Genomic DNA, 14,439 nt, shown 5'->3' on the forward strand with positions numbered 1-14,439 from the left:
GCTTGGAGCATAACTTAAAAAAGTCTTTCCTCAATTATTAATGATACTCAAATGACTTTGGTGGAATGGAGGCAAATTCTAGATGCTATTTTGATTGCTTCGGAGGCCATTGATAAGTGGTATTTAAAAGGCATAAAAAGAGTCTTGTTGAAGCTTGATCTGAAAAAAGCCTATGAGAAGGTGGATTAGTCTTTTCTTGACATTTCTATGAAACTTAACAGGCTTTGGTAAAAAATGAAGGAGATAGACTTGAGGATGCTTGTCGACGACTAACTTCTCAATCATTGTCAATGGTAGGCCTAGGGGAAAGATTTTTTTTAATTTATAAAAAAGGCATTCATCAGGATGATCCACTCGCCTTTTTTCTTTTTACAATTGTGGGAGATGACCTTAGTTGCTTTATTCACTACTGTAACGAGAAAATGACTATAAGAGGCTTTCAGTTGATAATATGTCAGGTGACCTTATCCATCTTCAATACGCAGATGATACTCTTCTCTTCTCTTCTTGGGAGAATGAAAATTTGGAGACTTGATGGAAGGTGATCAATCTCTTTCTTTTAGGAGTTGGGTTATCCCTTAATAGCTCAAAAACATCATTAATCAGTATTAACTTTGATAGCGTCGATCTGGCCCCTTAAGCTAGTACTTTGGGTTGCATGGTGGATAACGTCCCCTTTAACTATTTGGGCTTCTCTATAGAAGAGGGTCGTAATAGGAAAGAGGTTTGGAACATCCTTGAAGAGCGATTCAAATATAAAACTGACAGATGGAGGAATGTGTCTCTTTCCAAAGGTGGCAGATTAACTCTTGTGTAATCAATTTTGAATAGTCTTCCTTGTTATTTGTTTTTCCTTGTACAAGTTCTGGTTGGTGTTATCAATAGATTGGAAAGGATGATAAATTTTTTTGTTTGGATAGGGGCCCTACGAACTCGGCTGCTCACCTTGTCAAATGGAGTGTACTTTTCACCCAATTTGTTATGGTGGTCTCAGGATTGACTTTTTTAGGCATAAAAACAATGCCCTTCTCACTAAATGGCTCTGGAGATTTAGTCAGAAAGACAGTGGGTTATGAAGACACTTAATTGTGGCTATTTACGTATTAGAGGAGAATGAGTAGTTTATTAAAGCTCCGAACATGGGGGTCTTATAGATTATGGGCTGGCATTTTGAAACATAAAGTGACTTTCCTTAATTTTTCGCCTGTTTTGTTGGGTAAGGGAACAAAAATCAAAATTTGGAAGGTCAGTTGGTTTTGGCAGAAACTTTCCCTAGTTTGTTCTCTTTGTCGCTGAACAATGATGCTCTTGTTGTGTAATGTTAGTTGTTCTTGGAATTTGGGTCTTAGAAGAAACTTGCTTGATAATGAACTTGACAGCGTGGTCACCATTCTAGAAATTCTTCATTCTTGGGCCCCTTCAGACGATCGTGATAGTTTTAAATTAATGCTAATAGCAGCTTTACTACAAAGTCTATCTTTCTTAAATTAACCAAGAGATCTCCCTCCATTGCTGCTCCCTCGATTCATCACATTTAGAAGACTAAAATCTCGAAAAAGGTGAAATTCTTCTTATGGTCACTTGCATATAGAAGTCTCAACACTCGAGAGAATTTTTATAAAAAAAGTTCTAGCACACCATACTCAGCCCCTCGATGTGCTACATTTGTTTCAAAGATAAAAAAGGCCATGAACCACTTATTTTTGCATTGCACTTTCACTAAGAAAGCTTGGTACACTCTATTTAGAATCTTTAACATGGAGGTTTGTCTTCCTAGAAAGATTGGCAGTTGGATGTTGGAAGGGCTTAAAATTAGAGGCTTTAGTCTGAAAGGTCACATCTTGTGGAGTTGTGCTACTTGTTCCCTTTTGTGATGTATTTGGAAAGAAACGAACAATAGAATTTTTTAAGACAATTATAATTCTTTTGATTCTTTTGAACTGTGTTGCAACACAAACTTCTTGGTGGAGTACGAATTACACCAAACACTTTTGTAATTATAGTCTTTTTATGATTTTCAACATTGAAAGACCCTTATACTTTAGTTTCTCTTGGGAAGGGCTCTCTTGTCCCTTGCCATTTATCTTTTGCTCATTGAATATATTTGTTTCTTATAAAAAAACCTAAAAGATACATAGATCAGACCACAAAACAATTAGTTTCTATTTATAACACTATTGCTTGAAGGAACTAATTTTTCACTAGGATGACCATATGAGACTTAACCTTAATCCTAAGTGAGTTGTGAACTCTTGTTTATGATAGCAGTTTTTTGATTTGTATGAGTGAGAGTGATTCAACAACCCTACTACTTTAGGGATTTGTTTGAGTGAAGAGCCGAGACCATAACTACACAATACGAAATCACTCATCCCCATTCCCATTCCTTGGGATAATAAATAAATTGCTTACTTAATAGCTAATTTTGAGCCTTAAACAATAAAGCCTCCACCTCAATCTCTCACTGGTTCGAGAAGTGTTAGTTTATAGTTGGACTATAAACTATTTGTTCATTAGAGAAATCGATTCCGTTTAAGGAGTTTGAAATAACTATAAGGGTAAAATGATAATTTGACCCAATTGTAGTTATAAGCGATTTGTTAAGAGTCAACTCAAGATTGATTGGTTATATTCGTGGACATGAAAATATATTTACAATGCGAAGAGTAGAACTTCTATCTTTAGTGTGCCCATGCGGAAGGATCAATTGTACAAATTCCCCCGGAAGCATAAACCATACGGAAATACTAACTCGGTCATGAAGGCAATTGGACTGAAAAAATCAGATGCTGCAAAATCATAATCTAGTTTAAATCATGATAGACAATACTTTTGATTTTCTTTCAACTTTTTTATCAAGGTTGAGCGATTTGTACGCATGAAAAGAGTTGGTACAAGTGTAAGATCTTCCATAAATGTAAAGATTACTTCTCCCAAGTGTTGTGATGGATATTATATGATTATATCATAGTAGATGTTAAAGATAAATTTGATGTTTACACTTCATAAATTTGATTTACATAATTTTGAATCATTGACAGCAAAACTATTCCACAACTAACAGATTGTTTTCCATCAAACCTTCGCCAACAGTGGGAAATTCTGTTGATAGCTGCCATTCTCCATCCACTAGGAACTTGATTTCGTACCTTCATATATATTACAGAAACAACAGCAAAAGAAATAATGTTCTATGTAACACAAATTAATACACATAATAGATCAATCATCAACCAATGATTCCCATGATTAGAATAATAAGGTCATGAAGGTAGTCATTTGATCAGTAAATCAAGAAAATCAAGAGGAGAGGAAGGCAAGGGAGAGGAATTATACCTCCCAGGTCTAAGCCTTAAAGTTGTCGAGAACTTAGAGTAAGCCCCAGTGTATTCAGGTGATAAATCCTCCCCTACACTCCAGCCATCAAAAGTTCCCATAACTTGCACATTCTATTAAAAAATGAAGATAAAATTATAAGAATGATAGCGATGATGAAAGAAAGAAACTTAAGAGTTAAGATAAAATCAGACCTAGTTGTTTTTGTTCTCAAAATAATCCGGCGGTAGGGATTCGAACATTTCACATTTAGGAAAATTGTAAAAGTCAAATGTTAGAATTTAGAAAGCTGGTCTCCTTTCCGATATAGAGAAAATTGCAAAAAATATTGTTAAAATTATCAATCAACTTAAGCTTAACTTAAAAGCTTAAGTTGATCGGTTACAGCGAATTTAATTATATCAATACTTCAACAAATTTAATTATATCAATACTTCAACAAAAATAGAATTTGCTTTTATTACCTCAGCCATTCCATACCAGAATAGTGGAACTTCTTTTGATTGCACCAAATCTACATCTTTTATTTGATCCATTATCTTTTTGTGTACAGCTTCAAAGAAAAAGAAGAGTCCAACAAGTAACAAGTCAACGATACATTTTTGAGTAATAACGGAGAACTTTCATGGAGGGCAGCACACATAATCTCACACACAAATGCAGAAAGAAGATGACAAAACTCAGGTGCAGAGGAAGAAACCCACTATTGTTGATAGCAAAGATTAGAATCGTCATTATACCTTCTAATTTTGTAAGAAGGTGAGATTGAATGTATTTCCCATTAATCTTTCTCGTACGTTCTGGTATACCAGATTGTGCTATTTCTTCTGCTAGTTTGATCAAACCCTTTACACCATACATGAAAGAAAATTTCAACTATAGTGTTTATTGTCTCTTATAAAAAAAAAACTATAGTGTTTATTGTCTGAATAAATGTAAAAAAAAAACTATAGTGTTTATTGTCTAAAAAAAAACTAAAGCCTAACCTGAATGTCATGGTCCAAGGCAGCAAGTTCGGTCTTACAGTTAACCAAATCTTCATCCTTTACATGTAGCTGAGAGGATAAAATATGATGAGACTTTCTGTTCCCCCATTGATACCAGATGTTTTGGCCATACAAATCAACTTCATATCCCTCAATAATTTTGTCTTAAAAGAATCAAGGAAATAAGAAAGCATTAACCATCTCCAACTCCCAGGGGCCAACATATAAAAATTATAGTAATCAATAGTCGAAATGTCAAATCATTGTGGCTTAATGCATTTAAATATATCTAAGGGGAAATTTGTCTCGACACAATAAAGAAAGCTTGACATTGTAGCTCTCTTCAGGATCTTATTTTGTTGTTCTCTCTGTCTACCTCAAACATTTTACAAATGATATGGTCAAAGAAACACGACTGCACAAGTTGCACGAGTTGTGAACATATAGATGCCTCAGAGTGAGCTGTCATTACGCCACAGAATATGAACTTGATGGAAAAGCTTAATTTATTGCAGACATTAATCAAACAAAAGAAAACAAGAAGCAAATATTTTTTCTTTGACTAATGATCTATTTCAGGTGGATTCTTTTGCTAATAGTTGTAAACAAAAATGATTATGTGAATCGGTAGTGGATAATGCCATGTAGACAAAGACTATCCCAACAAAATAATTGTTGTAAATTAAAATGGTTATCAAACAAAAGTGATTTAGTTGACATACACTATAAAACAGTCAGACAAATTAACGTTAGGAAAAAAGACCAACAGATTAATACCAGAGAAAAAGGGATTTCAAGAAAGATTGGTCCATAGATGAGGAACTAAGCTCGTAACTCAACCTATCGCATATTACATAAAATTAATTAAATATTCATATATGCACATTTTTATGATCAATATTCGAGATTTGAGTATAAGTTGGAGACAAAAAGATCTATCCGTAGAATTTTGATTCTGGTTTCTAAGTTAATCTGTACCATATAAAACCTGTACAATAGAAGATATAGTAAACATAAAACATCACCAAAAAAAATAATAAAAGAAAATGAGTGTGCATCTGCAAAATGAAAAGTAAAAAATCCTTGGTTAACAGACTTGTAACTTAAAAAAAAAACACAACCATGTCTTTGCACCTGTCGTTTGAGAAGTCTGTTCTGCTGGTTGGCATGACTGAGCTTTTTGACAAGCCTATCTCTTTCTGAGTCAGCCAGTAATGCATTCAGCTGAAGTCAATTATTAATCATTCAGAACTTTGACAGATAAAAAAGCTTGATATCATGGTCTCAGAAAAAAACATTCCAGAATGCAAGGAAAACTTTGAAAAATGCCAATGCAGCTTTGTTTGCTTTCAAAATAGCATTATTTGTTTATCCAAGCTGTGATCATGTTAGACCACCAATATGGAAGGAGGTAATTGTGGAAGATAGCTACGTGTGGGAGTAGGAATAGGAGAGAATGAGCCCTTCTCATATTATACACAGTCAGCTATTATGTTTTGTTTTTGTTGGAATTCTTTCCTTTTTTCTAGGCTTTTTCCTTGTTAGAATCCTAGAATAATCATGGAAAGATTATGGAAATGTTTTCCTTATTTTCCTAAATCTTTTCCTTTTTTATTCCATTGTATACTCTATTTATTCTCCCTTGTACCTATTGTTTTATTCATTAGAAAATAATAACAACAAACAATCGTGGTTTTTCTCCCGGTACTCGGGTTTCCACGTAAATTGGTGTGAACTCGTTGTCTCTCCTTTCAATATGGTATCAGAGTGAGACAATGAAAACACCCTAGAAACCCCAAAAAACCAAATCACTGATGAAAATCAAACAGAAGGGACAACCATCAATTTTAGTGCCACCGTAGCTGCTGCCGTCGATGCTCGGATGAGTGCTGCCATGGACGAATTATTAAGCTGGCTATAGAAAATGTCCGAAAATAATTTTTCGTCATTTCCACAGTCGTCCGCGCCGCCGCCGGACCACTAGGCACCTGGTTTTCGTCCTCAGACGGCGCCGACCATCCCATCTGTCCAACCCTTTTCTTCACCCGCGGCCTACATTGCTCCCCACGCCCCGATTTCTGTTCTGCCATCTAATTCCGATCGGCCACCACCGCTTCTGCCGTCAAATCTGTATGTCCAGCCACCCAATGATCCTATCTACCATCCCGATGTTAAAAACTCTCAAATTCACTCAACATTTGAGGTTGGTGAATCTTCGGCATATTCCAACCGTAACGTGCAAGCTTCCTCGGGAATAGTTCATCAACAACTGGAAGGGCTTCGACAACAGATAACATCACTTGAGGCTACCTTAGGGACGACATCCAATATTTCTCTACCGATGTATTTTGAGAATCCGGTAAACTCGTTCCCTAATTTATCCTCTCCTTGTGTGACTAATACGGTGGCTCAGTCTTCCATGTATCATCTTTCAGGAGAAAAGTTGAATGGCAACAACTATTTCTCATGGTCTCAGTCAGTAAAGCTGGTCCTCGAAGGACGACAAAAATTTAGCTTTCTGACAGAAGAAATACCTCGCCCCCTACCGGGCGACCCACATGAACGATATTGGAAGGCAGAGGACTATATTCTTCGACCCATATTGATCAACGGTATGGAACCTCAAATTGGCAAGCCGTTATTGTTTGCTGCAACAACCAAGGATATTTGGGACACGGCCCAGATACTTTACTCAAAACGTCATAATGCCTCTCGTCTATACACGCTGAGAAAGCAAGTTCATGAATGCAAGCAAGGAACCATGGATGTCACATCCTTTTTCAATAAGCTTTCTCTTAATATTATTACTTTCAATCTTTTTTTATGGCAAGAAATGGACCTATGCAGAGAACTAGTCTGGCGTGATCCCACTGATGGTGTACAGTACTCGAGAATTGAAGAGAATGACAGGATTTATGACTTTCTTGCTGGTCTTAATCCTAAGTTTGATGTAGTTCGAGGGCGTATACTAGGTCAAAGACCGATTCCCTCCCTGATGGAAGTTTGCTCTGAAATCCGCCTCGAGGAAGATCGCACAAGTGCTATGAATATTTCCGCAACCCCTACTATTGACTCTGCTGCTTTTAGTGCAAGATCTTCTAACAGTAGCAGTGACAAGCATAATGGAAAACCAATTCCTGTCTGCGAGCATTGCAAAAAACAATGGCATACCAAAGAACAATGTTGGAAGTTACATGGTCGTCCCCCAGGAAGTAAGAAACGCCCTTCCAACGACAAACAGAACACAGGGCGGGCGTATGTGAGTGAGTCTGCTGAACCTCCTCAACAATCCGATCCACACAAAAACCAAACTGATCTCAGTCTTGCCACTTTAGGTGCCATTGTCCAATCAGGTATACCTCATTCCTTCGGTCTTGTTAGTATTGATGGGAAGAACCCCTGGATTCTGGATTCTGGTGCCACAGATCATTTGACTGGGTCCTCTGAACATTTTGTATCTTACATTCCTTGTGCTGGGAACGAGACAATTAGAATTGCAGATGGCTCCTTGGCCCCCATTGCTGGAAAGGGGAAGATTTCTCCTTGTGCAGGGCTCTCCTTACATAATGTTTTGCATGTGCCCAAACTATCTTATAATTTGCTTTCGATAAGCAAGATCACTCATGAGTTAAACTGCAAAGCAATATTCTTACCTGATTCTGTCTCTTTTCAGGACTTGAGCTCGGGGAGGATGATTGGCACTGCCCGGCATAGTAGGGGACTCTACCTCCTTGATGACGATACCTCTTCTAGTAGCATTCCTAGGACTAGTCTCTTATCTTCCTATTTCACTACTTCTGAACAAGATTGTATGTTGTGGCATTTTCGTTTAGGCCACCCTAATTTTCAATATATGAAACATTTATTTCCACATCTCTTCTCTAAAGTTGAGATGACTACCTTATCTTGTGATGTGTGTATTCAGGCCAAACAACATCGAGTCTCTTTTCCCTCACAACCATACAAACCAACCCAACCCTTCACTCTTGTTCATAGTGATGTCTGGGGACCATCCAAGATAACAACCTCATCTGGAAAACGGTGGTTCGTAACCTTCATTGATGATCATACCCGTCTTACCTGGGTCTACCTTATCACTGATAAATCTGAGGTTTCCTCTATGTTTCAAAATTTCTATCACACCATTGAAACACAATTCCATCAAAAAATTGCTATTCTTCGGAGTGATAATGGTCGGGAATTCCAAAACCATAACCTTAGTGAATTTCTTGCTTCCAAGGGGATTGTTCATCAAAACTCGTGCGCCTACACTCCTCAACAAAATGGAGTGGCCGAGCGAAAAAACCGTCACCTTCTGGAAGTAGCCCGTTCCCTTATGCTTTCTACTTCCCTTCCTTCATACTTGTGGGGAGATGCTATTCTTACAGCAGCTCATTTAATCAATAGAATGCCTTCTCGTATTCTTCATCTTCAAACTCCCTTAGATTGTCTTAAGGAGTCCTACCCATCGACTCGTCATGTTTCTGAGGTTCTCTCTTCGTGTGTTTGGGTGTACCGCTTATGTCCATAATTTTGGCCCTAATCAAACCAAATTTACCCCTCGGGCTCAGGCATGTGTGTTTGTTGGGTATCCCCCTCACCAGCGTGGTTATAAATGTTTTCACCCACCATCCAGAAAATACTTTGTCACTATGGATGTTACTTTCTGTGAGGATCGACCCTACTTTCCCGTTAGCCATCTTCAGGGGGAGAGTGTGAGTGAAGAGTCTAACAACACCTTTGAATTCATCGAACCCACTCCTAGTGTTGTGTCTAACATCATTCCTCATTCCATAGTCCTACCCACAAACCAAGTCCCCTGGAAAACGTACTACAGGAGGAATCACAAAAAGGAAGTCGGTTCCCCTACTAGTCAGCCGCCGGCTCCAGTCCAAGACTCTGAACCTCCTCGAGATCAAGGTATGGAAAACCCTACTGAACCCTGTACTAAGAATATGATAAGTGAGAATGACAGGTCTAATGTTGCTGTTCTTGAAAACGTGGAAGAAAAGGGCAGTGGTGATGAGATTGAGGTCATAATAGAAACCCGTAATAATGAAGCGGAACAGGGTCATACAGGAAAACCAGATGAGTATGATTCCTCTCTTGACATTCCCATTGCTTTCCCATTGCTCTGAGAAAAGGTACCAGGTCTTGTACTAAACACCCCATTTGCAACTATGTTTCCTACGATAATCTCTCTCCTCAGTTCAAAGCTTTTACAGCAAGCCTTGACTCTACCATAATACCAAAAGATATCTACACTGCTTTAAAGTATCCTGAATGGAAGAATGCTGTCATGGAAGAGATGAAAGCTCTTGAAAAGAATAGTACTTGGGACATTTGTACTCTACCTAAGGGACACAAAACTGTGGGATGCAAATGGGTGTTCTCTCTCAAATACAAAGCTGATGGTACTCTTGACAGACACAAGGCAAGGTTAGTTGCGAAGGGATTTACTCAAACCTATGGTATTGACTATTCAGAAACTTTTTCTCCAGTTGCTAAGTTGAATACTATTAGAGTTCTGCTATCTGTTGCTGTGAACAAAGATTGGCCTTTATATCAGCTGGATGTTAAGAATGCCTTTTTGAATGGAGACCTCGTAGAGGAAGTCTACATGAGCCCTCCGCCTGGATTTGAAGCCCAGTTTGGTCAGCATGTGTGTAAACTCCAGAAATCTATATATGGTCTGAAATCAGTCTCCCAGAGCATGGTTTGACAGATTCACTACCTTTGTCAAGTCCCAAGGGTACAGGCAGGGACACTCTGATCATACTTTATTTACAAAGGTTTCCAAAACAGGAAAGATTGCTGTTCTAATAGTTTATGTGGATGACATTGTTTTGACTGGAGATGATCAGGCAGAAATCAGTCAACTAAAGCAGAGAATGGGCGATGAGTTTGAAATCAAGGATTTGGGAAATTTGAAATATTTCCTTGGAATGGAGGTGGCCAGATCTAAAGAAGGTATCTCCGTATCTCAAAGAAAATACATCCTTGATTTGTTAACCGAGACAGGTATGTTAGGATGTCGTCCCACTGACACTCCTATTGAATTCAACTGCAAACTAGGAAACTCTGATGATCAAGTTCCAGTTGATAAAGAACAGTATCAACGCCTCGTGGGTAAATTAATTTACTTATCTCATACTCGTCCTGATATTTCCTTTGCTGTGAGTGTTGTCAGCCAGTTTATGCAGACCCCTAATGAGGAACACATGAAAGCTGTCAACAGAATCTTGAGATACTTAAAATCAACACCTGGTAAAGGGCTGATGTTTAGAAAAACAGACAGAAAGACCATTGAGGCATACACTGACTCGGATTGGGCAGGATCTGTTGTTGACAGAAAATCTACCTCTGGTTATTGTACCTTTGTTTGGGGCAATCTTGTAACTTGGAGGAGTAAGAAGCAAAGTGTTGTGGCCAGGAGCAGCGCTGAGGCTGAATATAGAGCTATGAGTTTAGGAATATGTGAGGAAATTTGGCTTCAGAAAGTTTTGACAGATCTTCATCAGGAATGTGAGACACCATTGAAGCTTTTCTGTGATAATAAAGCCGCTATTAGTATTGCTAACAACCCTGTTCAACATGATAGAACTAAACATGTTGAGATTGATCGACATTTTATCAAAGAAAAACTTGACAGTGGGAGCATATGCATTCCGTACATCCCTTCGAGTCAACAGGTTGCTGATGTTCTTACCAAAGGGCTTCTCAGACCAAACTTCGACTTTTGCGTTAGCAAGTTGGGCCTCATTGATATTTACGTCCCAACTTGAGGGGGAGTGTTGGAATTCTTTCCTTTTTTCTAGGCTTTTTCCTTGTTAGAATCCTAGAATAATTATGGAAAGATTATGGGAATGTATTCCTTATTTTCCTAAATCTTTTCCTTTTTTATTCCATTGTGTACTCTATTTATTCTCCCTTGTACCTATTGTTTTATTCATTAGAAAATAATAACAACAAACAATCGTGGTTTTTCTCCCGGTACTCGGGTTTCCACGTAAATTGGTGTGAATTCGTTGTCTCTCCTTTCAATAGTTTTCAGCAACAAGAAGATCCTTGTTTATAACACTACAAACTATTTAAGAAATTGTAATAAACAGAATAGAGCATACCAAAATTTTTACAGATTCATTCATACAGAGACAATTATATTTTGAAGATCAGTATATGGATATCTATATATTCCTTTGCAGTAGTTTCTTCTTTTTTCCATTTTTCTATTCTCCTACAAATGTAAGCTTTCCCTTTTTGGATAATCATAGCTTGTCTAAATTAGCTTAAGCATTCCTTAATTAATTTAGAAAGAGAATTTGTCTAACCCCACAATGCTAGACAGAGGCTGTAGGTAGGTGACCAAAGTTTGAACCCATCATAAACAAATCCTTCCCCAATAATACACCCATAGTCACTAACATTCTTGAAGTCTTCCCAAAAAACCAGAAGCTTTTAAATTCCTAAACAATGTCTCCTTAGAACTAAGGACACAGTTGTACAACCTATAGAACAAATCTTGTTTAAGTAAGGTCGTTAAATTCCTAAACAATGGTAACCCCTTTGATTTTCTTTTATCTCCCCGCTCAACATTCCCAACCTTTTCTGAAGATAGGTTTGGAAATCATGTAACCCTTCCAAGAACCACTAACTTTAATTTTCCAAATAGGTAAATATCAATCACTAAACACCATTAAACTGTGTTGAAAAGTTGGCACTGACGGTAGAATTAACTTAGGCTAAAACAAATAATGAAAAAGAGAACACTGTAAGTTTTGAAAAAGAAAGCTAAAACTAAACTTTCCATGAAAGATTTTAAACGAGCAACAATAAGAAACAGGTGGCGATCAATTTCATTCTCAGTGACCACAGCAGATAATAAAGGCAGTATCCTTCATTCTATATCACGAACACATTATATTATGAACTTAATGTCTACGTTTACCTGTTCACTGCTAAGGGGTTGAGCCAGAAGTTCCTCTGCACTTACAATTTCCTCTTCATCTGTAGAAAGATCTTCTGATTGCGTTGAAGACTCCTCTGATGTGACCGGCAAGGAATATCTTTTGAGAATCTGATAAGTCTGAGGATGTGTTATTACAGAAGGTTCATGAGAATGGATCAACTTGCAAGAACCTGTCCTAAAGCTCCAGGTTGCGATATTGCATGAAGGGTTATTCAACTTTTCCCTCTTTAACTTTGTTGCATTCTTGGAACTCAGTAAAACTTGGTTGTCCAGACAAGTCCTAACCAAGATTATAAAATAAGTAATAACGGCATCAGGTTCTCAAAATTCTCCAACGTAGTGAAAATAATGATTTGGAGCTACCAGATAATGTCCAATTGTTCATGATTATAGACCTAACAGAAATCAGCATTAATCACATCTACATTAAAGACAATAACCTAAATCCATTTCAATTGAAACAACATTTTACAAGAACAGAAAAATAAAATACAGAACAGGCTTTCTTCTTGATACATTGCTTCAATAAGTTCCAGATGTAGAGTTAATCGTCAAACCTTTTCAGGAAGGGGAACATAAATTAGAGCCAGCAATCTAGCAATCTAGAACTGAAGCTCAAGTCAACAAGATATTAAGAAGTAATTTTTAATATAGAAAAGAATGAGTACCTTGGAGCACAGATCTCCATATTTGCAGGTGTCAAGGGGGACAATCGAATTGGGGGTCTGACAGTAGGCTCCTATCAAATATGAAAATCATGAAGAACAAGAAAATCATGAACTATCAAAGTAAATATGAAAAATTCTGAGGTAAACATAGTATTAGCCATAGAAAAAAATACCAAGAAAATTAGAAATAGAGTTCCTTAAAAGAAATTTTACTCCGTCAAAAGAAAAAAGGGAAAGAAATGAAAAGCCATGTATTTAGCCCTCTTCTCTCTGAGGTGAAAGACATTCTTTTGTGTGGATCTATTTCAAAGTATCTACTTTAGTTTCTCAATGAAACAAAATACTTCTCTCAGCCTTCCTGACTAAGCTGAGAAAATCCAAGATCTTCCTTTCCAGAAATACAATTTCTTTAAGGTGGTCTCTGGATGTTCGAATATTTGACAACTAAAAAAAAGTTCTGTTTGTCAAGTATGACATGCCTGAGGAGAACCCTGCCACTAAGATCAGAACATTAATGTCCCTAAAAAAGTTGTCATAAAAAACGAGAGAAGAAGCTTAGAGTTCTTTTTCATTATTGATCTCAACCAAATCTTTGCTCATTACAACAAATCCAATCCAGTTCAATATACTTAGTTAAACCACTACTGCATAATTAAACTAACTAAGCTAACTGTCAGTCACTATAGTAAACAACAATTAATCTCAATCCCACTAACAGGGAAGGGTTCACAATTTCTTTAAAATAAACAAAAATAAAAACGTATCAACATCCATCTATTCAAGATATTCAGAATAATCCTCGTCAAAATTTTAAAATAGCTCCAGCATTTTCACTAACTCCCATACTCTAAAATAACGATTGTCCCTTCCATATTGGAATGAAGAACTTTTCAAGAAAACCCATTTCTAAGGCATCTAAGTACAATTCTCCCTTTCTGTTTTCATCTTCTCGTTAATTTCGCTATCGCTTGTTGCAAAATTAAGATTGACCAAGGAAGTTTACTGTTACAGAAGGAAATGAGTGGCAATTAAACAGGAAGAGAACATTGAATGATCAAACTTACTCAACGCTTGCAATTAAACGAGTGTACTGCCGAAATTTGGTTACCGATTGAAACTTTTGAAACTCCAGTGGCAATGGCTTCCGTGAAGCTGGAGAGCGGAGATGAAACTTTCACGACCAAGCTGAAATGAATTTCGACCGCCAAAAACTCAACACGTGGAGATCTCGTGATGCATGGGCGAAACACCCAACCGAACCAAGTCCGGTGGCAATGGCTTCTCTGCTTTGGTTCGGTTCAGTTCGATTCTGGTTGTAAAATAAACATTAGTCATTTGTATCATGAGAGAATAAAAAAGAGGCATTTTTAAAAATAGACAAATAGACTAAAATATTTATAAGTTATAACAAAATTTTGGATTCTATCAACGTTTCAATGTCTATTATCGATAGAATCTAAAATTTTTATTATATGTTATA

At 37.2% G+C, this 14,439-nt stretch overlaps 1 protein-coding gene across 2 annotated transcripts; it reads right to left on the minus strand.

Moving 5' to 3' along the window:
• Window positions 1-2,848: 2,848 nt before the first annotated feature.
• LOC101218713 (protein PTST, chloroplastic) lies at window positions 2,849-14,239 on the minus strand. 2 transcript variants are annotated; one of them, XM_031882402.1, is made up of 9 exons: window positions 14,024-14,239; window positions 12,960-13,030; window positions 12,271-12,571; window positions 5,457-5,546; window positions 4,323-4,391; window positions 4,077-4,182; window positions 3,801-3,889; window positions 3,337-3,409; window positions 2,849-3,149 (listed from the first exon to the last, which is right to left on the minus strand). In XM_031882402.1, exons 2-8 carry the CDS (start codon window positions 12,977-12,979, stop codon window positions 3,353-3,355), a joined length of 732 nt encoding a protein of 243 aa, XP_031738262.1. In that variant the 5' UTR covers window positions 12,980-13,030; window positions 14,024-14,239; the 3' UTR covers window positions 2,849-3,149; window positions 3,337-3,352. The 2 variants fall into 2 exon arrangements, with proteins under 2 accessions (XP_031738262.1, XP_004145836.1); XM_004145788.3 differs by having other exon boundaries at window positions 3,337-3,449; window positions 14,024-14,236.
• Between the last annotated feature and the right edge of the window lie 200 nt (window positions 14,240-14,439).

The sequence above is a fragment of the Cucumis sativus genome, chromosome 3 (genome assembly GCF_000004075.3).
Source record: "Cucumis sativus cultivar 9930 chromosome 3, Cucumber_9930_V3, whole genome shotgun sequence".
In the NCBI taxonomy this organism is placed as follows: domain Eukaryota; kingdom Viridiplantae; phylum Streptophyta; class Magnoliopsida; order Cucurbitales; family Cucurbitaceae; genus Cucumis; species Cucumis sativus.